Consider the following 27,691-nt stretch of genomic DNA (forward strand, 5'->3'; position numbering starts at 1 on the left):
CAACTTCTATATAGAACAGATAAAATGTTATGGAGACCATTATGATTTATTGTCCTCACCAACACGGCTATGTTTTTTCTCTGTCATGGGTCCCTGCAGTCGAAGTTTTCAAAGATTGAGTTCTCACGTGATAGCACTTCGCTATCCACGCCGTATAAATGTGATACAATTTGCGTGTTGCTGCGGCGTAAAGAACAGATATCCTCAACATTGCGCAAAACAATTTTAACTTTTCTTGACTACCTGCTATGTCGAGCACGACGGTTACGACTTGTCTCAGCTATCTGCAACATCCTGTGCAATAAGAGTAACATAAAAGTAACGTGTTTCTACTAACTACAACATTGTGTGACACATTTTTAACTTGCGTCAACTGTCTAAACAACATTGCAGAACCTCGGCGTGTACTCTATCTTCAATATTGCATGCAATACTTTTAGCTTGTCTTTATTATGCGCAACTCTTCAAGTGGCTTTTCCATCTGTTGTCTATTATCTGTAACTTTGCTCGAAGTGGCCTTCCACAATTATGAGCTATTTCATTATTCCTTTTGAAACCCAGTTTACTCCCAAACGAAACTCGCCAGCTATTTCTTATTATAGAGGTACTGACAGTTAAGGCAACATTTTTATACGCGTGTTAAAAACAAAACTTGTCTTTCCCCCTTTCCCTCCTCGTTTCTCCAGCTAAGTTTTTGTGGGCCTATGCATAAGGCCCGCTAAGTCAGAGCAAATATGTGTGTATACGGAATGGCACGTAACAGAATCTCCCGAAGCATATTTTTCCCTATAGGTAGACTGGGAAATAGCATTCGCCGGGTCCAGCGTTCTGCAGCCCTTAATTTGTCGAGCGTGTCGTTTCATATGGTGTTGTCTGCGCCCTTATTTTGTTTTAAGTAATTCTTGTACAGCTTACACTTGCGACTTTAGTTGCAGTTTTCAGGTAAGTTATTTCCGATTTCTTAATCGCTCTGTTGCGGTCATTATTTGTTTGTTTTCTTTTCCTTTCATTTAATACAAGCGCGCATCGGAAAGGCAAACGCTGCCTCTCGGTAAATGTTTAAGAAAAAAAAAAAAAAGAAAGAAAAAGAAAAAATAAGCAAACAAAAAAAGTTCCGGTCTCACTAAGATTTGAGCCCATAGTACCCCGCTCTGAAGGCAGATACCTTAAGGACCGTTCATTAATTAAACATAGGGATGGGCTGGAGGAAAATTGAGCAATGTTAAAAACAAATTCATTGCCTCCCCCACATGGAATGTATTTTTTTTTTCAAGTCCCCCGAATTTTCTTTACATATATTTTCGAGCACCCCCCCCCCCCGCCCACCAATACCTTCACCTTTCCAACAACCTTATTAACCAGGAAGAAACCGAATGTACCTTTTTAATATTAGTGGGGAATAACAGTTGAAACCCTTACTAGCCACTCTACCAGACAGCGCTGTGACTGTTTCAGGGATCATTATAAAGTCGTCTTCCTCTTCATCTCCTTCCCTCCACGGTCCAGCAGCTAGGACCTCATCTTCAGAACTGCAAACATCTCCTTCATCACTGTCACTGTCTTCACTTGAGTTATCAACATGATAATTACCAGTCACATTCTCGCCATAGTTTGTACTGGAGTCTGATATTGCAGAGGATGTTACCAATCTCGCTTGGTCAACAACTCTGCTTAAGACAATAACTTACGATCCTCTTAAGAAAATACGGCACACTTGAAAAAACGCGCACACTTAACAACATGAGGCACACTTGGAAAAATGCGGCACACTTGGAAAAATGCGCCACACCTAAGAAAATGCGGCACACTTGGAAAAATAAGCCACACTTAAAAAATTGTGGCACACTTGAAAAAATGTCCCAAATTTAAGAAAATGCGGTACACTTGGAAAAATGCGCCACACTGAAAAAAAATGCGGCACACTTAAGAAAATGCGGCACACTTGAAAAAATGCGCCACGCTTAAGAACATGCGGCACACTTGGAAAAATACGCCACACTTAAGAAAATGCGGCACATTTGGAAAAATGCGGCACACTTGGGAAAATGCGCCACACTTAAGAAAATGCAGCACACTTGGAAAAATGTGCTACACTTAAGAAAATGCGGCACACTTGGAAAAATGCGCCAAACTTAAAAAAATACAGAACACTTCAAAAAATGCGCCACGCTGAAAAAAATGCGGCACACTTGACAAAATGCGCTACACCTAAGAAAATGCGGCACACTTGGAAAAATGCGCCACACTTAAGAAAATGCGGCACACTTGGAAAAATGCGCCAAACTTAAAAAAATGCGGCACATTTGGAAAAATGCGGCACACTTGGGAAAATCCGCCACACTTAAGAAAATGCACGACACTTGGAAAAATGCGGCACATTTACAAAAATTCCCAACACTTAAAAAAATACGGCACACTTGGAAAAATGCGCCACGCTCAAAAAAATGCTGCACACTTGGAAAAGTGAAGCAACTTAAACAAAGGCGGCACAGGGTAAAAAATGTGCCACACTTAGGAGAATGCGGCACACTTGGAAAAATGCGCCACACTTACGAAAATGCGGGACACTTGGAAAAATGCGCCACAGTTAAGAAAATGCGGCACAATTGGAAAAATGCGCCACACTTAAGAAAACACGGCACACTTGAAAAAATGCGCCAGACTAAGGAAAATGCGGCAGACTTGGAAAAATTTGCAACACTTAAGAAAATACGGCACACTTGGAAAAATGCGTTACGCTTAAGAAAATGCGGGACACTTGGAAAAATGAACTAACTTAAAAAAATGCGGCACACTTAAAAAAATGCGCCACACTTAAGAAAATACGGCACACTTGGAAAAATGCGCCACAGTTAACAAAATGCGGAACGGTTGAAAAACATGCGCCACACTCAAGAATATGCGGCACACTTGAAAAAATGCGGCACACTTAAGAAAATGCGGCACACTTGAAAAACTGCGGCACACTTAAGAAAATGCGGCACACTTGAAAAAATGCGTTACACTTAAGAAAGTGCGGCACACTTCAAAAAAATAAGTCACACCCGAGAAAATGTGGCACACTTGGAAAAATGCGCCACAGTTAACAAAATGCGGAACGGTTGAAAAAAATGCGCCACACTTAAGAATATGCGGCACACTTGATAAAATGCGCCACACTTAAGAAAATGCGGCACACTTGAGAAAATGCGGCACACTTAAGAAAATGCGGCACACTTGAAAAAATGCGTTACACTTCAGAAAGCGCGGCACACTTCAAAACAATAAGTCACACCCAAGAAAATGTGGCACACTTGGGAAGATGCGCCACACTTAAAAAACTGCGGCACACTTGGAAAAATACGCCACACTTAAGAAAATGCGGCACACTCGGAAAAATGCGCCACACTTAAGGAACTGTGGCACACTTGGAAAAATGCGCCACACTTAAGAAAATGCGGCAGACTTGGAAAAATGCGGCACACTTAAGAAAATGCGGCACACTTGAAAAAATGCGCCACATTTAAGAAAGTGCGACCCACTTCAAAAAAATAAGTCACACCCAAGAAAATGTGGCACACTTGGAAAAATGCGCCGCACTTAAAAAACTGCTAGACACTTGCAAAAATATGCCACAGTAAAGAAAATGCGGTACACTTGGAAAAATGCACCACACTTAAGAAAACATGGCACACTTAAAAAATTGCGCCACTCTAAAGAAAATGCGGCACACTTGGAAAAATGCGCCACACTTAAGAAAATGCGGAACACTTAGAAAAATGCGCCACACTTAAAAAACTGCGGCGCACTTGGAAAAATATGCCCTACTTAAGTAAATGCGGCACACTCGGAAAAATGCGCCACACTTAAAAAACTGCGGCACACTTGGAAAAATACACCACACTTAAGGAAACGCGGCACACTCGGAAAAATGCACCACAGTTAAGAAAACACGGCACACTTAAAAGAATGCGTCACACTAAGGAAAATGTGGCAGACTTGGAAAAATGCGCCACTCTAAAGAAAATGCGGCACACTTGGAAAAATGCGCCACACTTAAGAAGATGCGCCACACTTGGTAAAATGCGCGACTTTTAAGAAAATGGAGCAGACTTGGAAAAATTCGCAACACCTAAGAAAAGGCGGCACACTTGGAAAAATACTCCACACTTAAGGGACTGTGGCACACTTGGAAAAATGCACCACACTTTAGAAAATGCGGCACAGTTGGAAAAATGCGCCACACTTAAAATGCGGCACACTTGGAAAAATGCGCCACACTTAAGAAAATACGGCACACTTAGAAAAATGCGCCACACTTAAGAAAATGCGGCACAAGTGGAAAAATGCGCCACACTTGAAAAATGCGCCATACTTAAGAAAATGCTTTACACCTGGAAAAATGCGCCACACTTAAGAAAATGCGGCACATTTGGATAAATGCGCCACCATTAAGAAAATGGAACACACTTGGAAAAATACGCCACACTTAAGAAAACGCGGCACACTTGGAAAAATGCTCACACTTAAGAAAATGCGGCACACTTGGAAAAATGCGCTACACTTAAGAAAATGCGGCACACTTGGAAAAATGGGCCACTTTTAAGAAAATGCGGCACACTTGGAACAACTGTAACACCTATATTTTTGTAAGATCCAAGTGTGACATTTTTTCTATTATTCGTTCTTGCGTAATTTGTTTTTCCTTTGCGTACGCAAATTAGTTTATACTTCTTTTCATCCTTTTGTTTAGTCTTTTTTTTTGCGTCAATTTAGGTGTTTATTCCTTTCTGTCAGTTTTCGCGCCCTCGTTAGCGTTTCTTTACTGTTTCATCTTCATTAGCGCCTTTCTAAGTTTCTATAGTTTTATTTTCCGCATGTTCTAGCGTATTTTCCATATCATAGCTTTGCAGTACAGTTTTGGGGCAGTTCGTTTTGGTCCGCGCTTAGCGCAGTTCTATTTAGTTTTCGTGCTAGTCTCTTCGCGTCATTCGCAGTCCGTTTCACAACAGTTTTCTCTGGCCGAAACAATTTTCAATCCACGCTGTTTGTATCCACGCTGTTTGTATCCACGCTATTTGCATCTACGCCGCTCGTATGCACACTCTTTGTACCACGCCGTTTTGATTTGTGGAGTTGTTTATTAAAGGCCAAGAGAGTTACGCTTATTGCAGTTTCAATTGTTCTTTCATTTTTTTAGTCGTGTGTTCGTTTCGTGTACTCACATGGTTAGCCAAATGTTGCGAAATTTAACAACTTACACCTTCTTATTCCACAACTTATATTTATGTTGAACAACATATATTTATATTCAACATTTTTTATTTATATTCAACAATACGCAATTTCTTTCAACTGCAACCAAAATTCTTTTTATTCAACAAAAATATTTGTTCAACTTCAACCAAAAATAATTTCATTCGACAAAAATATTTGTTCAACTTCAACCCAAATGGTTTTCATTCAACAAAAATAATTATTCAGTTTCTACCAAAATTATTTCATTCAACAACAATATTTGTTCAACTTCAACCACAATTATTTTTATTCAAAAATAATAATTATTCAACTTCTATCATGCATAGTGATTTAATAAAATACCTTCTTTTATGACAAAGGTTTTCAAAGTTCCCGGACATTCAAAATATTGTCATTTAACAAAATTCCCCGTCCCTTCCCCCGAACTACCCCGAACGCTGTCACAAATCCCTAGTGTTTTGGGCACCCGAAACACTGAAAGCGTAAAACTGATGCAGGTGAAATCATCCACAATTCTGCTCAAAACCCATTTATCTTCTTACGAAGCTTTGTCTCGATAAATTAAAGCGTTCTTGAGCAGAGAAGTCACGGATGCAAAGGATGCTACAATCTCTTGCAGTGGGAATTTTAGATTAACAGACAAAAGTATTTTAAACCTCTGCAATGGAAATTATTGAGTCAAGTTGAATTTTAAAACCATTTGAAGCCAAAACTCGGCCAAATTAGAAACAAAAAAGAAATCACGATAAAATTTATTAGTCAACAATTTTAGCTGGCATGAATATTATTTTCATGCGCGCTAAGATTTAAAACTAGAAAATTGTTGTGTTTAAGAATTAAAATTCTTAAACACAACATAACTTTAGCTCATACTTACTCCAAAATTGTTAACATTATTAGCAGAGATTCGGCTTAAATCTTAAGCTTGATTTATATTTAAAATAACAAGACCCTCTCGGCTTCGTATGTTAATTGCTCGTTTCAGATCACGGATGTTCTCTGGCGAATGATCTTTCTAATTATTCATTCATTCGCACGGGAATTGGATTTGCATTTGAATAAACAACTCTCCAGAGTAACGTCACGTGACATGAAATACAGCAATAAGCAAACAAGCTGAATAAGCATAATAAACTAAAACCTTTTGTCATCTTTATAGTTTTAAATCAAAACTAAAGCTTTTTTGCCATAATAATCGGCCAATTTCTTTCATCCAAATTAAAGAGAGAAACCTGACATCGGTAGCTTCACAGACGAAGAGGCTTTTAGCGACTTGTGCTCTTTGGTGAAGTTTGTGGAATGACGGTCGGTCGGAGGTTTGGTCGGAGGTCAGATTGGTGTTCAAGTCTTTCTTTGATTTCAACGGTGGTGCACTGAAATTGAGCGCCATGGAGCAATCACAACTGACCTTTGTGAATTATTTGATGCATGTATATGAGACAGTCATTTTTCATTCTTTCTTTACAAGATGGAAGGCTGATGCCATTTAAACATTGATCAAATAATGAACAAGGGGCCCATTGCTACAGAGCTACATTGCATCCCCACCAGATTAACAGAAGATGAGGTGTTGTAAACAGATCTTTGGAAGAACTAAAAAAGCTGTGAAAACAATCACCAGCGGCCTGTGTTCCCACAGCATCTCTTGCTGAGTCAATTTGATATATAGAACATAACTTTAAAATCTCAAAATAGTTGAATTAACTAATTATGACTACAAGTATAAGAATTGTAGATAAATTTGTATGATTGCACCTAAGTATTAAGTTTGATAAAGAAACAATGGTAAATCATGGTTTGAAGAAAATTTAATTACAATTCTACTTAACAATATTATTGGATTGCTAGCTTAATATTCCCATACAGTTGATACAGCCTCAAACTATCACCTCAAAGAATTCTTGACCTTATAGTCCAATTGTTGAATAAAAACACAGAAGATGTCCTCTATTTTATTATTAATAGATAACAATTTACAACTCCCAGAAAAATTTGGTCGTGGAGTGCAGCCAGCTTCCCAAAGCCCCTTACCCTATTTATGACCAAAATCTGCGATTCTCCCTACCCTATATACAACCAGACCAAAAATTTGATAACCTATTTACCACCATTGTAGCTGACACAGTTGCCCTAAACATAATATTTGAAGGCCTTTTGTTTATGGTCTTACCAATAATGATGAAAAAGTAGCTTCTTCTAAACAACATTACCCAATTCAAGATTAGAGTACAAAACCCATACCCTATTTAAGGCCAAAATGGCCAAAACTGATACCCAAGTTATGATCAAAACGGCTGAAAACCATACCTTTTGGGGCCACACATACGCCTATAGCGCATATAAGGGAGTAGCCCCCACCCTGGGTCACAGTAGAAGTGGGTACCTGTCAAAAGCAGGGGTAAAGTTAAGGGCTAAGGATATACCATACCATCGAAAGCTAACCCTAAACAGGCCAACCCCACTCTTTTAGAACTGCCCAAAGACGTTGATCCCCAGGCCAGCATTACAGTTCAGACAATACAGAGGATTGGATAAAATTTGAATTCTGTCCAGCATTTATTAATGAACAACCTCAGAGTGCCCGGGGGGGGGGGGAACTCCCAAAAAAATTTGGTGGGGACTGCTTCACCCCTTTGTTGATCTCTTCGGGGAAATCTGTAATCCCCAAAGCTCGCCACTAACTCTCAACATTGCTTATTTCTTACAGAGAAAAACCGTATTCAACAAGAGATACGGAAATAGGATACTAACCTTGGGTATACGATTCAGCATGTCTTTTCCACCACACGCACGTGGATACAGAACTTCAACTGTGTTCACTTTCAAAAAAAAACGGCTTCTGTTAAATATGTTCCCGTTGTGCACAGTGCAAACTATGGCCAGCAATACTTCATCCAGGTTGTTGTTAACATTATAGGCTATTGCACTCAGTGTTATCACCGAATCACGAACAATAAGAACCAAAAGTCGGAACAACACCAGTTTTGAATATGTGTAAAATCCGCCATTCGATGACAGAAGGCTCTCCGTTATTTTCCTTCAAAACAATACTAAACTGTTCTCTTTTGCCAACAGTTTTTCTTCAAAAGTCGAGGAAATGTGCCGTCAACATATTTCTATCCTCATTATTGAAGGACACGGACCTGACGGTTTGCAAATAGAAGAAAATCTTCCCCAATCGAAACGCCATTTTTTCGCTTTGTGAAAAGAGCTGCGCGGCACCGTTTAAAGCGGATGTGACGTCACTTTTTGTTGGATGATCCAGTACAAAAATTTCAGGAGTCTTCTGCCCCGGCCCTGGTTTACGCGGCTTTCACTATCGAAAGACAGCAACGGTATTGCTCAGAATTGAACAAGTTCAGTGAAGTATAAAAGGACAAGACCCAGTTACCGAGACAACCCTTACAAACAGCATTACTGAAAAAGTACTTTAAAATCTGTTGGCTAGTGTGTGACGGAACTCCTTACAACATGCAACCACTAAATATATTTCGCGCTACTGTTTTACGAAGAATAAATGTAAACTGTGTGATAACTGTTGTTTTATTGTTCCATATGTTTGCCCCATTACGCGCCAGTAAATTTTGATCACCTCTTTTCAACTTTTTTGTTTCGTTTTGTGTAATTTGTCGAATATTTTATACAAGGTTTTGCCGGAGGTTGCAACTTTTGCCAACATGTAAGACTTGTTTATCATAGGTTTCTTTTAATTGTGGTCACTGTGACACTGGAGTGTCTTGCTGACCCTTGATGCCACGCGCTATTGCGTAAGGACATAGTAATTTTAGTTTACACTTTGCTCTTCTTCTCAGCGTCTATTACATTTTGTACAGATTTTGTGAGGGAGTGAAGATTGCGCGACGAGCCCAAACAGCGAGTCTATTAGTAGCGATATTTCTTTGCCGGAGGTCAAACTTTTAGTCAGGAACCACTCAATATGTAGGCCAATGTTTGTTGTTGTTTTATGACCAATCGGAATAAGTCACACATAAAGGTGTTGCTCAGTTACCACCGCGATTAATAGGGACGCCTGTTTGTAGGTTATGCTGAACAATTCCTCACAGAAACCGTCCATTCTGCGTCGCTGAAGACGAGCGTAGTTCAGGTTAGTACGTGTATATGTTTTCTATTTTACTTCGCGCCTTAGTATAAGTTGTAAAACTTGTATCGAGGTCGAAAATTGGTTCAAAATAGTCAATATCTTCGGATATCTTATCGATCCGATTCTGTGTAGCGAAAACACGTGGAATCATGCACTAATTAATAACTTTCAGCCTGAGTGAATAACGCAATTGTGTTGAAAAATGTCTTTATTGCATACACTTTTTCGCAGAAAACTCTTGAATTCTTGAATTACAGAAATTTTTTATTCGATCTCGAAATCTCCCACGGCTGTATTTTGAGTCATGAGGTCTAGTTTTTCTGCGTGTCATCCGTCTCCAAGTCTAAGATCGTTTAACCCACTGACAGGAGCTAAGGGCCTCGGCGTCTCGATTCGCCTGTCTCGGATGTTAAATAGTAGGAGCAGTTTGGATAGAAGTACGAGTTGGACCGTTACATCCCAAGAATCCACACTCTACGTCGGTTTCTTCTTGCAGTCGAGAAGACGCTCGATACTCGATTGATGTGATAGTCAAACGCATAAGCCCTTGGCTTGAAAAACCGTTCTCCTTTTATACCATTTTGCACTCGTATTTCGATCTAAAGGTCGTTTACAAAGCCTACAAACATTTTGCGTGATATGAAATCGAAACTATTCGTGCAGGAAATTCCCGGTAGTCCGTAGTCAGCATAATTGTCAATCAACTTTCAGTTACGGTCTAGCGTCCTTTGGTCGCTCATATTTCATTTCTGCTTGGTTGCTGTTATCGTGGATGTTACTAAAACTGGTAACGGGGAACGGAGAACGGGAGTCTGGGAATATCTTCTCACTCTGTGCGTGAGCAGTCATACCAATCTGTGGCCTGGTCGGTTTGTTAAAGACAAAATAGATGAAGAAACGAGCATGGAATATTCCACAATAATGTTAATTTTGGTGAAAGATGACTGCCGAAAAGCGGAAAAGTATGTTTTGAGACGATATGTTGTCACCTACCGGCCAAAAAATAGTCGGTCTTTATGGCTTACTGTATTTTGCGAAACAAAACGAAACGAATAAACCTGTACTGAAATGAACGGCTTACTATATTTTACGAAACGAGACGAAACGAAAGGGATGAACCTGTACTGGAACGAACATATCAAGTATCACAACAGTCAGATTCCTCCGTGCGATAACGTAAACAAGAGGCTCCAAGTAGCCTATACTCACGCGCAGGATGTTACAAGTCGCGTAAAATAGATACGCAATGCGTACATAGTCAGACAAGCAATTTTAAAACGTTTGCCATCTTAAAGCTAGAAATAACACGGGAGAAATGCTAATTTGAAAAAGATGCATCATAGATCTAAGACATAGATAATTAAGATGGAGGAGAGAACATAAGTGCTGTATTGCAATATGCCATCTTTATTACAAGGATATCGTCAGGCGAATAAGAAAGCAAGCCGAGTCGAAAAATTATTGATAGAGAATTAACAAACGATTCAGAATTGCGAATTGCATGAAATATCTTTTTTCATAGCTATTCTGAATTAAATCTCTTTAGGCATTTTTTGTTCAAGTATTAGACTTGTTTATATTGGTTGTTAGGAATATATTCCAGTACTGGACCACTGTAACAAATATCAACTTTGCCTTATTTTTATTTGTAATTTGATTTTAAAGTATACTTGAAACTTGATAAAATAACAGTACTCCTCAGTCGGCACCTGGTGTTTTTTGTAAGTCATACCAAGCAATGCGATATTTCCGAGAATTGAAATATTATTATATATATCCTTACACATGTTGCTAAAAGTGTAATAGGTTCCAACAATTGATACAAAATACAAAGTGTACTAGACTAACCAAGAAGCAGAAAAAGAAAAAGGAAAAAAAAAACCTTAAACACACAAGTGTTTTATTACCTGACATTGTTCGTCACATTCTTCTTGACTCGATCCCGATAGGAAATCGAGCAATTCAGGTTTTTAATGGAAACAAACCATGTACCAGAATAACTTTAAGTATACTACAGTCCTTTTTGCATTTTCTAAAAGCTAAAGATATAAACAGTTGTCTGAAATAACACCAAAAACACTTTCTCATGGGAACTCGAGCAAGTAAATTTCAAGGTTCAGAGAAATTGTCAGGTAAAACACAGGTAAAATTTCATCATCAGTTTCATTTCACCAGCACTTTCAAGTGCTTCATATATTACTTCAAAATTTGTTTTCTACATTTGGTGTTGTTAGCAATGATTTCTTTTGAGAAGTTATTTAAAAGAGTCGCACAAAAGTTTCCAATACAATGTAAATAATTTCGGTAAAAAGTTTTTGTCCACTTGCTACTCGAACTTTTGGTGGATTCCTTCTTAACACCTAAGCTAGTATATAACTATAACTATAACTGAACTGAACGACTTTAATCTGCATTTGATAATGGCGACAACATAACGCCGAAACATCAAGTTATAGCATTTATTTTTCTTTTAAAATGATTTCTTTGTAACTGAGTATCTTTTGGGATTTGAGGGGCAAAAGAAACTTGAATATTTTGTCGTGAAATCCTCGGAGACATGCTAGAGTGTTGATATATCGAACGTGGCCTATTACCTGCCCATTTTGTTGAAAACGTCCATTTACACGAATAAGAAGCATTTTTTGACCAAAAGATTAAGTATACAGAGCACGTTTTTAGTAAACGATTCTTCGTAGTATGTCCTTGAATCTCCAAAACCCTACTAAATTTGAGACTTGTCATATTGTCAGATGGCGATCGACATAAACAATGGCTTGCCTCTCCAGAAACACTTTCTTGCTGTCCATGCATGCTCACATGTCAGTTCAGAATCTTAACAACGAACTAAAGTACTGATAGGTACTTTCACACCGTATCAAATTGGGAAAAAAGCACAACGTTTGCGAAAAACCGACACCTTCTTGAAGAATCCAATATGGCGGACGGAGCTCCAAAGAGCGTGGTAAATGTTTGCATGCATAAATTTGCATGCACAAATGTGACACCAAAACGGAGAAACGGAGCCCATGTTACAACTCATGCACCATACTGCGCATGAGTAACTAGGAATAAAACAGCGGAAGTGTAGAATTTGTAAATTGGAAGATCTGTATTTTGCGAAACGAGCTCTTCGAAGACTGTGACGATATGTAACTTATTTCTTCCGATTCTTTAACACTTTTCGCAGGTACAGCTCTATACAGCAATGATTTTTAAAGAAAAGAGTTTGAGCCAAAAAGTCAGAAGTGCCCCGTTTCGCAAATTACAGATCTGTATTTTGCGAAACGAGCTGTTCGAAGACTGTTAAGATATGTAACTTTTTTCTTCCGATTCTTTAACACTTTTCGTAGATAAAAATCGATACAGTGATGATTTTTGAACAAAGAGTTCGAGTTTGGTTAAGTTAAGGTTTACTATACAACCCGTTTGAGGTTACTGTTGTTACTGTTGAGGAGGTTACTTATATCACCTTGGTAACGAAAGAAGTAAGGCAGTCACGCCAATGTCAGTCACGTATTTCGCAAATTTGCGAAACGGGCCACATCTGACCGTTTCGAATTTAACTCGCTGTTTTAAAACCATCACTGCATCGAGTTTCATATATGCTACGATCTTGTCCTTTTCATCTAAACATGAATTTAAGCTAATGATCCTGTTTTGTGGTCGTGGCTTCAGTTGGTTTTCTCCCCTAAGAGGTACAAATTCGTACATAACACATTATCTCCTGAGATATTCTTTCGTCCCAATACCCTAAAAGGAATCGCAAAAGCTCCAGCTGTGGACCTTTTGAGGCTTAACACCCTAAGGGGTACCACAACCCCTTTCTTAACCACTAAAAGGTACGACGAGCACCCCCCGTCTATTTTATATGGGAGTGCCCCCCCGGTGCCCTTGTCCTTTTAGTCGCAATATTCGTTTCAAGCCGATTGACATCATGTCATAATTCAGAAGCGTGCACACTTTGTAAGTAGCTGTGTTCCTTATATATACCAGTATCCCGTTTTATGGGCGTGGCTTGAATTTTTTTTCACCTCTTAGGGGCAACAATTCTAAAGCAACACATTTAAAACTGAATGTGGTGAGTTGTGAATTCCCGGTGTAAATGCGACAAAATTAAAGATCAGTTGCTTACAAGAAATAAGAAGTTAACCGCAGTGATATACATGATGATAAAACGCATTGTTGAAAAACAAAAACTATATCTTTTTACTTGTCGTTTCGCAAAAAAAAAAAAAAAAAAAAAGTGGGTTGATTGACAAATGTCTCCTACCATATTTGTGTCAGCTCAGCTCCCGCTGTGGACCTTTTGAGGCTGAACATGCTAAGAGATACCAAAACCGCGTTTTTAACCCCTAAAAGAGCGTCCCCGTCATTTTTATATGGGAGTTCCCTCGGGGATAGAAGTAGAAAGCCGCTGCGATATGACATGGATATGGATGTTTCCTTTTGCCAAACATTTGGAAACAGATCGAAACAATTAAGTTGATTTAGAGTGTTGCAAACTTAAAGCCAAGTAATAGTGAAGAAACAGAAAAAGAACTCGAGGAAAGGAAAACTAAAAAGTTCAAATGTAAGAATACAATCTGGTAGATACCCTCTAGTAGACTGACAGGGAATATTCCAGTGAAGTACCCAGACCACCTTTCGGTCTTGTTGTGGCTACAGGTTGACACTTTCATCCGCAACGTCAATTGTTTTATTCACTCTCGCTTATTCATGTCCTTCGCCAGCTTCCTCATTTGGAAAACTACATACCCAATAAATAAGGACACACATATTTCTCTCTATCTGTATTTGCGAATTAATTTTGGCATATTATACCGTTAAGGGTTGCCAGATATTAATTTGTTATATCGAGGGTTTGTAAGTTTACTTCTAAATTATTAGGTTTTATTAGTTTTTTCTTTACAACTCTTGAATTTTTTCATTTTGTGTTAATTTTGTAAATATTTTTTTCCCAAGTGTTTGATGTACTTTTGGTTTGTGATGCATATTAAAGAAAGCGCACGCCGCTTGTGTGAACACAGGCCTGGAAGTTGTTACTTATTACATGATAAATGTTTTAATTCTGTGTAATGTTTAGTCCTGAATGACTTTCGCGCTGTTTGTCTAGCAGTGACAGGAATTTCACATCGGTCCAGGCCAAAGCGGGTTACGCCGCTTGGTCTGTTGCAGTGAGCAAAATCGACAGAAACTCATTATGTTCTTAGAAGAAAAACAAGTCTGCGAACGACTAACATTGTTGGGTTACCCCCCCCACCCCCCCTCCCCACCCACCTCCTGCCTTAAATTCACCTCTACCCATTTATACCACCCAAGTGGACAGAGGCATTGTCAGTGGTTTAGTGAAATCACTCCGAGTGAGATTCGTGCCTGGTCTTAATCATTTACTAAGACGTGTTGGATGCTCTTTCCCATAATCCCTCTCGTCTAACAATTACACAAGAGATCGCTGGCAACGAGTCAGGTTACAAGTTTTCACTGTCCGAGTGATATTCCCAAATGTTTAAAAGATCTTGCGTGCTGCGCAAAACATTTGAAGGATAATAGCCTTTATTTGACTTTAAAAATATACTTGGATATTATCTATTTATCTGTTCCCCAAAGCTCACAGTTTTCCTCGAACGTATGTCCGGGCTGAGATAGCTGTTCGCTTTTCGGACCAGATAATCCGCAGACAAATATCCAACTACGTAAATTGACGAAATGATGTGGACATTTCAGTTTGTTCTTAACGAAGTGATAATATGAAAATGGCAGGAAAAATTTGTAGCGCGGAGTGGCGGGTTCTTCACTTTTTGAGTTGAATGAAACACGTGTGGAAAGCGAGCGAGACAGAGTTTTCTCACCGAAATGTGATCGTGACTAAAACACCACATGAGTACATACGAGTAATATACGAGTACATACGAGTACATACGAGTAACATACGACTAGATACGAGAAACATACGGATACAGACGACTACATACGGTAATATATAGGTTATACATCGATACATTGGTTACATACAAATACATAGGAGCAACATACGATGGCAGGAGGGTAATAAACATGAAATGTACCATTTTGCTCTTTACATTTCATGTTTACACGTGTGCGGGTCATGTCTTGCTCACATACGCGAGCGAGCGCACACACACACGCCCGTAACAGCACGCCACACACTCACCTCGAAGCTTTTACTGTGCTATTACTTCGAGGGAAACAATTCTATGAGACATTTGCGCGCGGTAAATCTTGTGTGGAATCAGCACAATCTACGTTTATTTGACGTGCAACGTTGCATCTTATCACATCAGCGCTCCGGTTTGCTTGTTTGGCGTACGTATGGAGAACGTATTATGTTTCACAGGCGCATGTGTGTGGTTCACGCACGCGTGTGGCACTTGTGTGTGTGTGTGTGTGTGTCGGGGGGGGGGTATCTTTTCATTCAATGAATTGAACCCCTCTCCATTTCCTCAAGTAAGGGGTAAAACAGTCTAACTTTCTTTCAAATTTACACATTTTGGTTATTCTCTTGACATAAGTAAGAGATCAAATTAAATTACTTGAGTAAGAGATTAAAGTAACAGATTAAATTTATTGGGTATGTGCAATAATATACCCTTCCATAGTGCAAGTCACAAAACGGTTCAATAAAGCTTGTAAACAGCAACATTGCTTTGAATGTTTGTTTGTTTGAATGAAGTTTCCAGTATTAATCAATGTATTTACATTTGATATTCCTATTTATTATATGGCTGTGTCTCACAAGGACTGGGAACTACCGAATTCACTAATTTGATTGGCTGAAATCGATATTGACCGCGGTCTAGATTTTCCCATCTACACCGGCATCTAATAATAATAATAATAATAATAATAATAATAATAATAATAATAATAAAATATTTATATAGCGCCAATATCCTAAAAGTTCAAAAGCGCTTTACAGTTAGAAATATTAAAAACACTTAAGACAAATAAAGTAAAAATAAAAAATTGTCGCTAAAAAGTTATAAAAATGCTTTCTTAAAAAGGAACGTTTTTAGTTTATGTTTAAAAAGGGACACTGAGGAGCTGTTCTAGACCGGTTTCATTTTGCGTTGAATTTGTAAAAAAATAAAAAATCAAAAAATTAAAAAATCAATCATTTATGGAAGTGCCAAAAAGCTTGATGACAAAAAAAGAAGTGAAGAGGACGAGCAAACTTCGGCAGGTTTAAGTTAAGCTCATCTCCGTTTTCAAGCAAACCAGTTACATCAAACGAATTAAAGTTTTCTTCTTTGCCGCATAATAAACATCTCATTAACCGAGCTAAGTCGGTCTGTATAGGAGAATCTTGACGTCGGTCGTGTGTACAGACCTCACTGGGTTCGGTCTGTACTCACGACCTCGGTCAAGATTCTCCCATACAGACCTCCTGCTCGGTTGATGAGAGCTAAGTATTCGTATGTAACCAATGTATTCGTATATAACCTGTATATTACCATATGTGTCTGTATGTACTCTATGTTACTCGTATGTAGTCGTATGTTACCCGTATATATTCGTATGTTACTCATATGTAGTCGTATGTTACTTGTATGTACTCGTATGTTACTCGTATGTACTCGTATGCACTTGTATGTTGCTGGCATGTACTCGTATGCACTTGTATGCTACTCGTATGTACTCGTGTGGTGTTTTAGTCACGATCCCGAAATGTTCCCCACACAGTCTCCTCTAAAGTCTTCTATATCTGTAAATTATGACAAAAGATAAAGGTTTACGGCAGGATGCGCAGTAATGACGTTTCTGAAAATTAAATGCCTTGTGCAAGCTAAATGAAACAGGGTTTTACTTGTTTACGCGGCTTTCACTATCGAAAGACAGCAACTGTATTGCTCAGAATTGAACAAGTTCACTGAAGTATAAAAGGACAAGACCCAAATGTAAGGTAAGAAACTTTACCGAAGCACTAAGAGTAATTCTATACGAAAATACAGTGGAACCTCGATTTAACGAAGTCGCTGGGGACCGGCCAAATTTGTTCGTTATATCGAAAACTTCAATATAACGAATTTGACGGGAAACAACCAAAATGTTCGTTATATCGAGGTCATAGTTAATGATTGATTTGTAACACAGGTGACTTCTGTCACGCAATTCAATGCAATTTTCGTCACCCAGAAGTGCCGCGTTTTGAGATGCAATTCATTAATAAGCATGGTGGCTTTCAGTATCAGTTATTTTCACTTTTGAGCAGACGCGCAGCTTTTGTTTACAAAAGAACGACACTTTTCAAAGTAGCGATTTAAAAATGTTGCAACATAGAGGTTATACAGAAAATTGTCCATAAGGATTACAAGGATTTGTTGACTGTTGTCTGTTCAGCGTTTATCTTTTGTCGGGTGCTGACATTGTAATTCGTTATATCGAGGTAGATTTACGTTTGGGCTTCCGGATTGTGTTCGTTATAGCGAAGAGTTCGTTATATCGAGGTTCTATTCCACACATTTTACTGTAACTTTGGCCGGGACATAGAATATCGTTCGTTATATCGAGGACTTCGTTAAATAGAGGTTCGTTAAATCGAGGTTCCACTGTAATTGTTTTCACCAGAACGAATATTTTGTCGCTCAACAGAATTTCACGTGAATATTTTTTGCAGTTTTTAAATTCAGTCGGTTTAGTTGCATAATTAAAAGGTGTTTCAACAAAATGTTTCCAATCAAACGCTATATTTTACGTACTTGAGTTTTTCAATTGAGACATTTTGTGTCACGGTAGAATGATAAGAAAGCTCAACAGATTTACCGTTCAAAATGGCTGAAGGAACTAATCAGTGCGTGCTATATGTCAACTGGAAAATGATTTAATAGCGTCCGCGTGTAAATGCCTCCCAGTTACCCGAGACAACCCTTACAAACAGCATTACTGAAAAATTACTTTAAAATCTGTTGGCTAGTGTGTGACGGAACTCCTTACAACATGCAACCACTAAATATATTTCGCGTTACTGTTGTTACGAAGAATAAATGTAAACTGTGTTATTACTGTTGTTTTATTGTTCAATATGTTTGCCCCATTACGCGCCAGTAAATTTTGATCACCTCTTTTAAACTTTATTGTTTCGGTTTGTGTAATTTGTAGAAAATTTATACAAGGTTTTGCCGGAGGTTGCAACTTTTGGTAGTATGTAAAACGTGTTTATCATAAGTTTCTTTTTAATTTTGGTCACTGTGACACTGGAGTGTCTTGCTGACCCTTGATGCCACGCGCTATTGCGTAAGGACATAGTAATTTTAGTTTGCACTTTGCTCTTCTTCGCAGCGTCTATTACCTTTTGCACAGATTTTGCGAGGGAGTGAAGATTGCGCGACGAACCCAAACAGCGAGTCTATTCAGTAGCGATATTTTTATGCCGGAGGTCAAACTTTTAGTCAGGAACCAATCAATATGTAGGCAATGTTTGTTATTGTTTTATGACCAATCAGAAAAAAGTCACACATAAAGGTGTTCCTCACTTACCACCGCGATTAATAGGGACGCCTGTTTGTAGGTTATGCTGAACTATTCCTCACAGAAACCGTCCATTCTGCGTCGCTGAAGACGAGCGTAGTTCAGGTTAGTACGTGTATATGTTTTCTATTTTACTTCGCGCCTTAGTATAAGTTGTAAAACTTGTATCGAGGTCGAAAATTGGTTCAAAGTAGTCAATATCTTCGGATATCTTATCGATCCGTTTCTGTGTAGCGAAAACATGTGGAATCATGCACTAATTAATAACTTTCAGCCTGAGTGAATAACGCAATTGTGTTGAAAAATGTCTTTATTGCATACACTTCGCAGAAAACTCTTGAATTCTTGAATCTCAGAAATTTTTTATTCGATCTCGAAATCTCCCACGGCTGTATTTTGAGTCATGAGGTCTAGTTTTTCTGCGTGTCATCCGTCTCAAAGTCTAAAATCGTTTAAGCCACTGACAGAACCTAAGGGCCTCGGCGTCTCCATTCGCCTGTCTCGGATGTTAAATAGTAGGAGCAGTTTGGATAGGAGTACGAGTTGGACCGTTACATCCCAAGAATCCACACTCTACGCCGGTTTCTTGTTACAGTCGAGAAGACGCTCGGTACTCGATTGATGTGATAGTCAAACGCATAAGCCCTTGGCTTGAAAAACCGTTCTCCTTTTATGCCATTTTGCACACGTATTTCGATCTAAAGGTCGTTTACAAAGCCTACAAACATTTTGCGTGATATGAAATCGAAACTGCAGTAAAAACCCGCGCGTAAGAACCTAGGGATGTAAGAATCTTCAGGCAGAAATTTGCTTTTTTAATACCCCAAAATATAAGAACCTGTTTAGCTAAACAAATTCCAACAGGTTCTTATATGTGGGGTTAAACTATTTAATTTATATATTTTTTTACTAAAAACCAAAAAGATGATCGAGAGTTTAGAAAATTGAATTGTTAAATGAAACTCAAAATGCACAATGTATGTTAAATTTGAACTGTTATTATGAAACAATTATTGCTACAATTTGCAGAATGTATCATTTCTATGTAATCTTGGTCTTGGTTGAAATGCTCAATTGATCAATTAATGTTGTTGGACTTTTGGCAACATGGGTACATTAATAAATATTTATAATGAAGAACAGACCAGATTTTACACTATTTTCTGATAATCAACAACAATGTCTACTCTGTAGAAATTAAGAACCTAATTAAGAACCTAACACACATGTATGATGAGGGTTCTGGCACAGCAGTGATAAAAATGGAAGAGAACGGGCAAAATAAGCCTCCCACGCTTAACTTCCCTCACAAGTTCGGGAAGTTAAGCGTGGGAGGCTTGTTTTGCCCGTTCTCTTCCATTTTTATCACTGCTGTGTCTAGAACCCTCATCATACGTGTGTGTGTCACGCAAAAAGTAAAACAAAAACATTGGGTGACTTCGCGGGTCCAGCGAAACTGTAACGGCTGTAACCAAAATGCGCGGACGTGCCAGCCTGCACTGGTATATACACAAAGTGTGCCTGAATTTTTTCCTATTGAAGAATTATATGCAGAGTATATACGCTGAGATGGCTGCCGCAAGATATTCGTCCGATGTTCTGCGATCAAGCAACTGTCAACTTTCCGAGGCCATTCAAAACCTCCCTCCAGAGCTTCGTGAGAAAATTTACAAGGAGGATCTCGCAATAAAGAGGAGGCAAAGAAAGGAAATGGGTTGGGATGAGGTACATTATGATATTGAAGAGGCACCATTGTGCGAGAAAAGCTCAAGAATTGTAATGGTCATGTTTTGTCGTAAATGCGACCCCTGTGGCCTAAAAGAACTCTGTTACGAATGCTATAAAAATGGAGAAAAACACTATCTCGGCAACCCCATATATGTTGAGAACGACTACGCCGAAATCTTTAAGAAATTTTACTGAGCGGCGACGATATAACCTTCGTTCGAAGCAAAAGTTTTGTTTTGATATCTGTGAGTTGCGTGACGTTTTTCTCAGAAGACTGGAACCAAATATTTCCCAGGCCCTTGGACGAGCAGTACTGAAAAACATGGAGGTCACAACTCAAGATTTTTTTGTTTGGGCCGAAAAAAACGAACCAGAACAGAATTTACCAAAAAAATACGCTCAGTCAACGCGCTGTAAGTTATTTTTTCACCACAGAAGCTGCCGAAGTGAAGCGAGCAGGAGGAAACGAGAAAATAGCAAGATTTGATCGCAGCGTTCGATCGATAGTAACATGAAATATTCTTGAACAAGGTGCTCAATCGAGCCCGTTTAAGTTTTCTCTGCTTCTCGCATGGCTTCAACGACTTGATATGTTATCTGTCTGGACTCTTTCAGCCAAACGGGTGTAGAAAGTTCCATGAAAATAAAGCAAATCGCGTGGAAAAGCACAATCATTTTGGCCTTCAGAAGTACTGTTGTGATATAATTTATTCAGCCAATCTCTAATTATGCGTCAGTCAATTCCAGCAGTGCCCATCCCCCCCCCTCCCCCGCAGGCTAACCCCCGGGCATTAGCATTTTTTTAAAAAAATGGGCAAATTCCCCGGGGTGGGGACACATAAGCTGTCTAAATGCCCCGGGGTGGGGACGAAGAAAGAGGGCAAATGCCCCGCCCCCGGGATCGCTCGCACGATCTGTCCTGAAGATCGCATCATTTGAATTCGCAAACCTTAAGTATTTCAACTCCACTATCATGAATTTAAAAAATGCCAGGCTAATGCGAAATAGTCGTGTTCACGACAGTGATTGTTTTGTGATAAACAAAATATAGTTCACCTTGTTGCTTATATTTATAAGCTTACAAGTAATGAAGAAATATCTGAAATTGAGAAAACATACCTTTAAAAACATCTACAAGTTTCTCTAGTCCTTGACGGAGAAGCCATTGTTCGACAAACGCCTCGTCTTTCCCGATGAACTCATCCATAGCACTTTCGAAAAAACGTGTGTCAAAAGCCCGGGGGTCGCCCCGGGGTACGCAAATGCCCAGCCCCCGGACTGTGATGAAATTGTGAATGCCCCACCTCCGGGACTGACAACATGAGCAAATGTCCCGCGGTTGCCCGGGGGGGGGGGGATGGGCACTGCTGGAATTGACTGATGCATTATAGCTCAATCTCGCCGTCCAAAAGCGCATGCGTATGTGTATATACTTCGAAATTTAGGAAAAGGACAGAGAAGCTACACCACAAGTGAAAGGGGAGGCGAACGGATCAATGTATATAGCTTGCTGCATTATACTATTTATCAGCAAGCAAATGAAGGTGCTTTTGGATGTGAGGTTGGCCCCCTCTGATTCCTAATACGGCACGTACAGGCGCTTAACAGGGGTATAGGGTGAGGCCGTCCATGGCGCCAACCCCGGGTGAACCCGCCCCGGCCCAGTGGAGACTGGGGGGTGCTCAGAGGTCCCTCGGGATCTCAAACCTCGTTCCCACAGGTAAAATGGGAATCGACAGCCGCCTTGTCAGCGGCGGGAAAGTCCTAGCCGGGGCTAAGCAAGAACAGCCAACGAGCACCCCCCGACAGGGCTTTTGCCCTTTTGTGTGACCTATCACGCAACGTCACGCGTAACAGTAACGTAACCCAGTCACGCAACGTCACGCGTAAAGGTAACGCGGTGTAACACAATCATCTGTTTTTAAAAAGACTTAGAGATAGTTTTGTGTTTTTTCGCTCAAAATTTAGTTCAAATTTGTGCTGTACTCCGTACGTTTTTTTTTATATTCTTCCCGAACCTGGTTTCTTATTTTTTCAATATCTGGCTGGATTGGATTTGTTTGTTTTTGCGCAAAGTTTGAACGTAAAGTCTCTTTAAGTTGACGATATTTCTGCATTTCACGTGTGATCAGTTGAAACTCCGTGTCAGAAACACGATTATCATTCAGAGCTTGTGAGACAGAGATGTTTATCGAGTCATGTTTTGCAATAGCCAGAGAATGGATTCTCGAGTGCTTATTAACTTTGCATTCTTGTTGACAACGGACAGGCCAGTGGAAACTGCGCCAGATAAAGCTGCTATCCCGGCAACAGGCTCGCCGATAACAATTCCAACACCAGTGAGTGATGTTGCAACAGCCCCAGAAGACAGAGCTGCCGTGACGGCGCCAAGGCCAACCGCGGAATAGTGAATCGCTTTCCGGGCTTTTTTATTATATTTTACTTAACTCAGTTAGCCGGAAATTCTCGGTATTTGTCGTTTCGGGAAGGCTTGGATAGATTCTTCTTTCATTCTCGGCAGGCGGCGCGCTTGCAGGTAACAGATTTGCTGAGGACATTGCATATATAAAGAAATTTAATTTAACTCTAATTCAAAAAGAAGCGGGAAGCCTTTGAAATCAAAAAGTTCGCCATTTTCATCTTTCACGCTAATAGTGATGCTATTTATAAACTCGCCTGTAGAACAGTCTCGCAAAACCTGTTGCGGAGAACCATGGTAGCTCACCTTTTCATAAGGCTTCCCTTTCACATCAAACAAGGCTAAAACATCTGACCTTTTGCCATTGAACAGATTCCGTTCTGTGTCGATCAAATCACAATGAATGAAATATGTCGTTGGAGATCTAAGCCGTTTTACGAATGTTATAGGCAGCAACTTTCGCCTAATACCAAGCAAATTGGCTAAATCGCGATCAAGTTCAATTGGTTTTGCCCCAGCCCCAAAATTTCAGATTACAAGCTGGCCAACAGGTTGGTTTATTGCTGTTTGCAACTCTTCATATTGATATTTGGCGAACAGACCGTCTATTTCTTTTGCCATTCTTTTTAAACTGTAATGCCCTGGGAGTAATTTACTAACTGATAAAGCTATATCTTTGTCTTTATCTCCCAAGGTGGCTGAACCTTCATTTTTCAAAGTGTCCCAGCTGTTGAATAAACTACAAGATATGAGTTTCATGAAATGTACTTTCGGTATCGGTTCTTCAAAATATATAGTCTCTCCGTTCTCTTGCGTGACAATAGTGAGAACAACCATTTTATATTTAACAAACAAAAATTGTGTTCAAATACGATGGCGAATTTGTGGAAAGATCCTGAGTTTGTGAAAAAAGCGGATGCTGCGAAGAAAAAGGCGTGGACAAATTTTTTAAACCACTTTCCAAAAGCGGACAAAAGCCGGTTCGTTTCACAAGAAAGCATCGACGAGAAAAACAACGCAACCGCAGAGGTGTTTTTCAAAGAAAGCGAAGGCTCGTTTCAAAGTGTCTTCGGTTCAGACAGGCGGTATTGGAGCGCGGAAATGAAACAAGCGCTTGGTTTGGGAGACAGCGTAGGTTTTCCTTACCAATTGTCGCCACTTGATTCAAAAGTTTCCTTGCCCATCCCTGCGGTACCTTTAGACGGAAAAGCGCCAAGCTTGAAGAAAATATTCAACGCCGAAATCAAAATCTACGTCACGCCTGACCAATATTTCACGACAAAATTCAGAGAAATATTTCAAGAAATCAAACTCAGGCATACTTCTGGAACCGAATCAAAACACTGGTTAGGAGGGCCAGACATGAAATATTGGCCGCAACAGCTCAACTTCGCAGTTTTCTGCGCGACACAAGGTTGCGGAGTTTCTCGCGAAATCTTTGACAGCGGGATGAATCTCTCCCCGCAGATAAGAGCTTTTTATATCTTCCACGTGTATTTCACGGTCAGGCGCATTTTGTTCCAGCTAGGAGGAATTCAGAGCATAAGCGCTTTGCCTGGAGACCCGACGTTCAGCCAAATGAACAATCATTATGACGTTGCTTCGTACAAAAGGATATGCGACGAGTTCGGCATAGACCCCTCGAGCGATTTTCGCTTCACACAAGGGAAAAACCACGGCTTGGGAAGTGTATACATTGGCGTGACAAGGCACGGGCCGTTGAAAACAGGAACCGCTTATCCAGGAAGGTTCTATAAATCCAGTGATGAAGGCGGTGCGGCAAGCAAAGGAAATCTGCTTTCTGTCATTGAACCTGATGCCGTGGCCCAGTATGACTAGTTCGCGCCAAACACAGCATCCGGTTTGACGCAGGTGGGCTTGTCAAGAATCAACCAGTCAGTCGAGGCTTTCGTTTACTGCGTCCTAGGCGCGCAGGTGAACGTCCGCAGCAGCATTCTCGGCTCTGGTGGCCGGGCGAAAGAAGCCCAAAGTGAGTTCCTGGTGCTGATGGAAGACGCGATCAGACAGCCCGACCTGGCCAAGAGCGTGCAAAGGTACCAGTTCGCGGTGGATCAAGCGAAGGTCAGGCTCCATCTTGCTGTAGCCCCCATGGCCTGGCTTATGCCTGCGCAAATGATAATAAACACCGAAAGCACGATCGGTTACAACAACAAGCTGAAACAGGCGGTCTCCGGGATGAAACTGGGGGTCAACAACGAGGTAAACCCGGAAACAAAAAAAGCTGCGCTCAAACTCATGGCAGGCGGCCCGTCAAAAATTAACCCTCCCAACAGCCATCCTTCAAACCCGATACACAAAGCCGCAACAGCCGAATAAAACCGAGCACATGAATGCGACAAAGTTTTACACCGGTGATAAGTTCGTGCTTGTTATTGACATGCGCTCCATGGCCGATAAGTCGATGCACGGCAGCGGCACCCGCATTGTGAACAGTACAGACGGGGTCCAGCTGGAAATTGAGCGGAAAGCCGAAGGCTCAGAAGACGTGAAATGCCATGTAGTCGTAATCTCCGACTCCCAGTTCAACCTTATGGAAAGACAGCTAGAACCTGTACAGTTTTAATATGGACCCAAGCAAGATACCCTTCAACGCTCTCATTGTGGGGCCGACGAATTCAGGCAAATCAAGGTTTGTGTTGGACCAGATCTACGGCCCTTTCCGCTTCAAGTTCGACTACATCGTGCTCATCTGCCCGACATTCGCGCACAACAAGACCTACCACAGAATTGGTGAAAATGATCCAAGAATGGATGTGATAGTATGCGAGCAGCACGACGTGGAAAAATGGTTGAAGCTAGTGAGATGGCTTTTCGAGGGCGCCAACACGCTCATAATCCGCGATGACTGCGCAGCCTCCAAAGATGTGAAAGGGCGTACAGGCGAGCTGGTGAATCTCGCCTTTTCTGCTCGACATATGGGCATCAGCGTTTGGGTGCTGACCCAGAAGATGACCGGCATAACATCTTCCTTCCGGGAGAACGTGGCGGCGATCGTTCTCTTTTACACCGGCCAAGACCACGAAAGCCATCTTCGATGATTACGCTGGCGAGCTCTCCCCGGATGAGAACAAAGGTCTGGTTTCAAAGCTGAAAGAGCGAAAGTTCTCTTATCTTGTGTGCTCGCTTCTTCACCCCTACGGGGTAAAGTTATTTTGAATAAAACAATGAAAGTTGAATATAGCCTTGAACAATGGCTGAAGAAGAGGCCGCGTTAGCAGAAGTTATGAACCTACTTCAAACCGAGCCCGAGCCGCCGAGTGGTCCAGCAGGTGGCATAGTTCCAACCGCCCCCGGACCTGACATTCCTTCTCTTCGTGAGCAGCTGGCCGTGCTGGTGTCTACAGGCAAAGCCAAAGAGGCCATCGGAGTGCAGTTAACCCACGAGCAGGTTAAGCGCCTGAGCGACAAAGAGGTCGAGAAATACACCAAACGCTACGAGACGTACGTGGGCTCAAAGACAACAGAAAGCCTGATCGACAGCTTTATTTTTCTTGTAACCAAAGCGGTCGGAATGGCCGTTGACATCAAAGACATCGACGCTTACCGAAAAGAACTCAGAAACGACTACATCATAAACAAAGAGTTCTCCAATCTGGCCGGCAACCTTGCTTTGAAGTGCGGCCGGTTTCTTGCTGCGGCCAACGCGGCGCTAATCACCACAAAACACATTGACTTTAACTCGCATTTGGAGAGAAAGGCCGAACAGAAATTGAAAGAAATTCCTCAACAGCAATCCTCAACTCCCGCTGAGTGATTGCATAACGACCGCAGAGTAATTTCTAAGCATTATTATATTTGCTCAGCATACGCATTTGTTTCAGAATGTCTACCGAACAATCCGAGAGCGCGCCTCAGGGCGAGACCCAGACAGCCCCTGCCGTCGATATCACACAGCAAGCGACAACTCCAACTGCAACCACGCGCGTAAAAAATCCCAAGCGTGTGGCTGCTGGAAAAAGGGTTTCTGAAAGAACGCAGCTGGCCCGGGAGCAACAGAAAAAAGCCGCTGAGGCTTATTATAATTTGGTGAACAACAAGGCGGAAGCCACCACAGCGGCCCCTGAGCCAGCCCCGACTACAGTAGGCGAAAGCCCAAAGAGCAGCGGAGAAAAAAATAGCAGCCTCAGCACTACCCAATGGCTTGCTGTTGCCAGCATAGTCGTTTCACTGGTCGGGATTTATTACAAACGGGAAGAGCTCAAGGCCGTATTCGACAAAAAAACGCCGGTGCCCGCGCCTGAGCCCGCGCGTGTTGAGCCAGAACCTGCTCGCGCGACACAGCCAAAAGGATTAAAAAAAATGATTTAAACTTTTGAGTGTAAAATATATCACGATGCCAAAAGCAAGCATTGCACAGATTCTAATCTCTTCAGCCGCAATTGGTGGCATTTCGCTGTTATGGTGCGACTTTACCGTAAAGGCTTTCAAAAAAAATCATGTATCTTGCCGACGAAACATTTTTTGAAACGTCCGCAGAAAGGGCTATGAAAAGAGAAAGGGCAATGAAAAGAGAAATGGAAAGAAGAATAAAAGAAAAAGATGAAGAAATAAAAAGAATAAAAGAAGAAAAAGAAGAAGAAGAAGAGATATATATGAATTAATTTTGTTTTAAAATTTTGTTTTTATTTATATCAACCGCTATCATGTCCGACAACAAGCTTGTCAAGACCGTCATTGACGCCGCTACTCTCACTGGC

The 27,691-nt window shown here is 40.6% G+C and overlaps 2 protein-coding genes across 2 annotated transcripts in view; both read left to right on the top strand.

Annotated features, from left to right (window-relative positions):
• The first annotated feature begins 8,891 nt into the window (after positions 1–8,891).
• The window catches only part of LOC149107672 (uncharacterized), a 50,171-nt gene continuing 31,371 nt past the window's right edge, over positions 8,892–27,691 (top strand). Inside the window, exons 1-2 of the mRNA XM_089296338.1 lie at positions 8,892–9,343; positions 18,867–18,931. The gene's annotated coding sequence lies outside the window, so the exon portion shown is untranslated. The remainder of the gene's footprint in view (positions 9,344–18,866; positions 18,932–27,691) is intronic.
• LOC149107673 (uncharacterized) lies at positions 21,968–25,251 on the top strand. Its single transcript, XM_089295818.1, has one exon. It carries the CDS (start codon positions 23,736–23,738, stop codon positions 24,810–24,812), a length of 1,077 nt encoding a protein of 358 aa, XP_089151944.1. The 5' UTR covers positions 21,968–23,735; the 3' UTR covers positions 24,813–25,251.

Source organism: Orbicella faveolata, unplaced genomic scaffold (assembly GCF_042242905.1).
Source record: "Orbicella faveolata isolate gen_17 unplaced genomic scaffold, um_ofav_v1 contig_26, whole genome shotgun sequence".
Taxonomy (NCBI): domain Eukaryota; kingdom Metazoa; phylum Cnidaria; class Anthozoa; order Scleractinia; family Merulinidae; genus Orbicella; species Orbicella faveolata.

Bases quoted from the DNA above. Each gene is read 5' to 3' on its own strand.
- LOC149107673 (XM_089295818.1), top strand. From the start codon at position 23,736: ATGTACTTTCGGTATCGGTTCTTCAAAATATATAGTCTCTCCGTTCTC.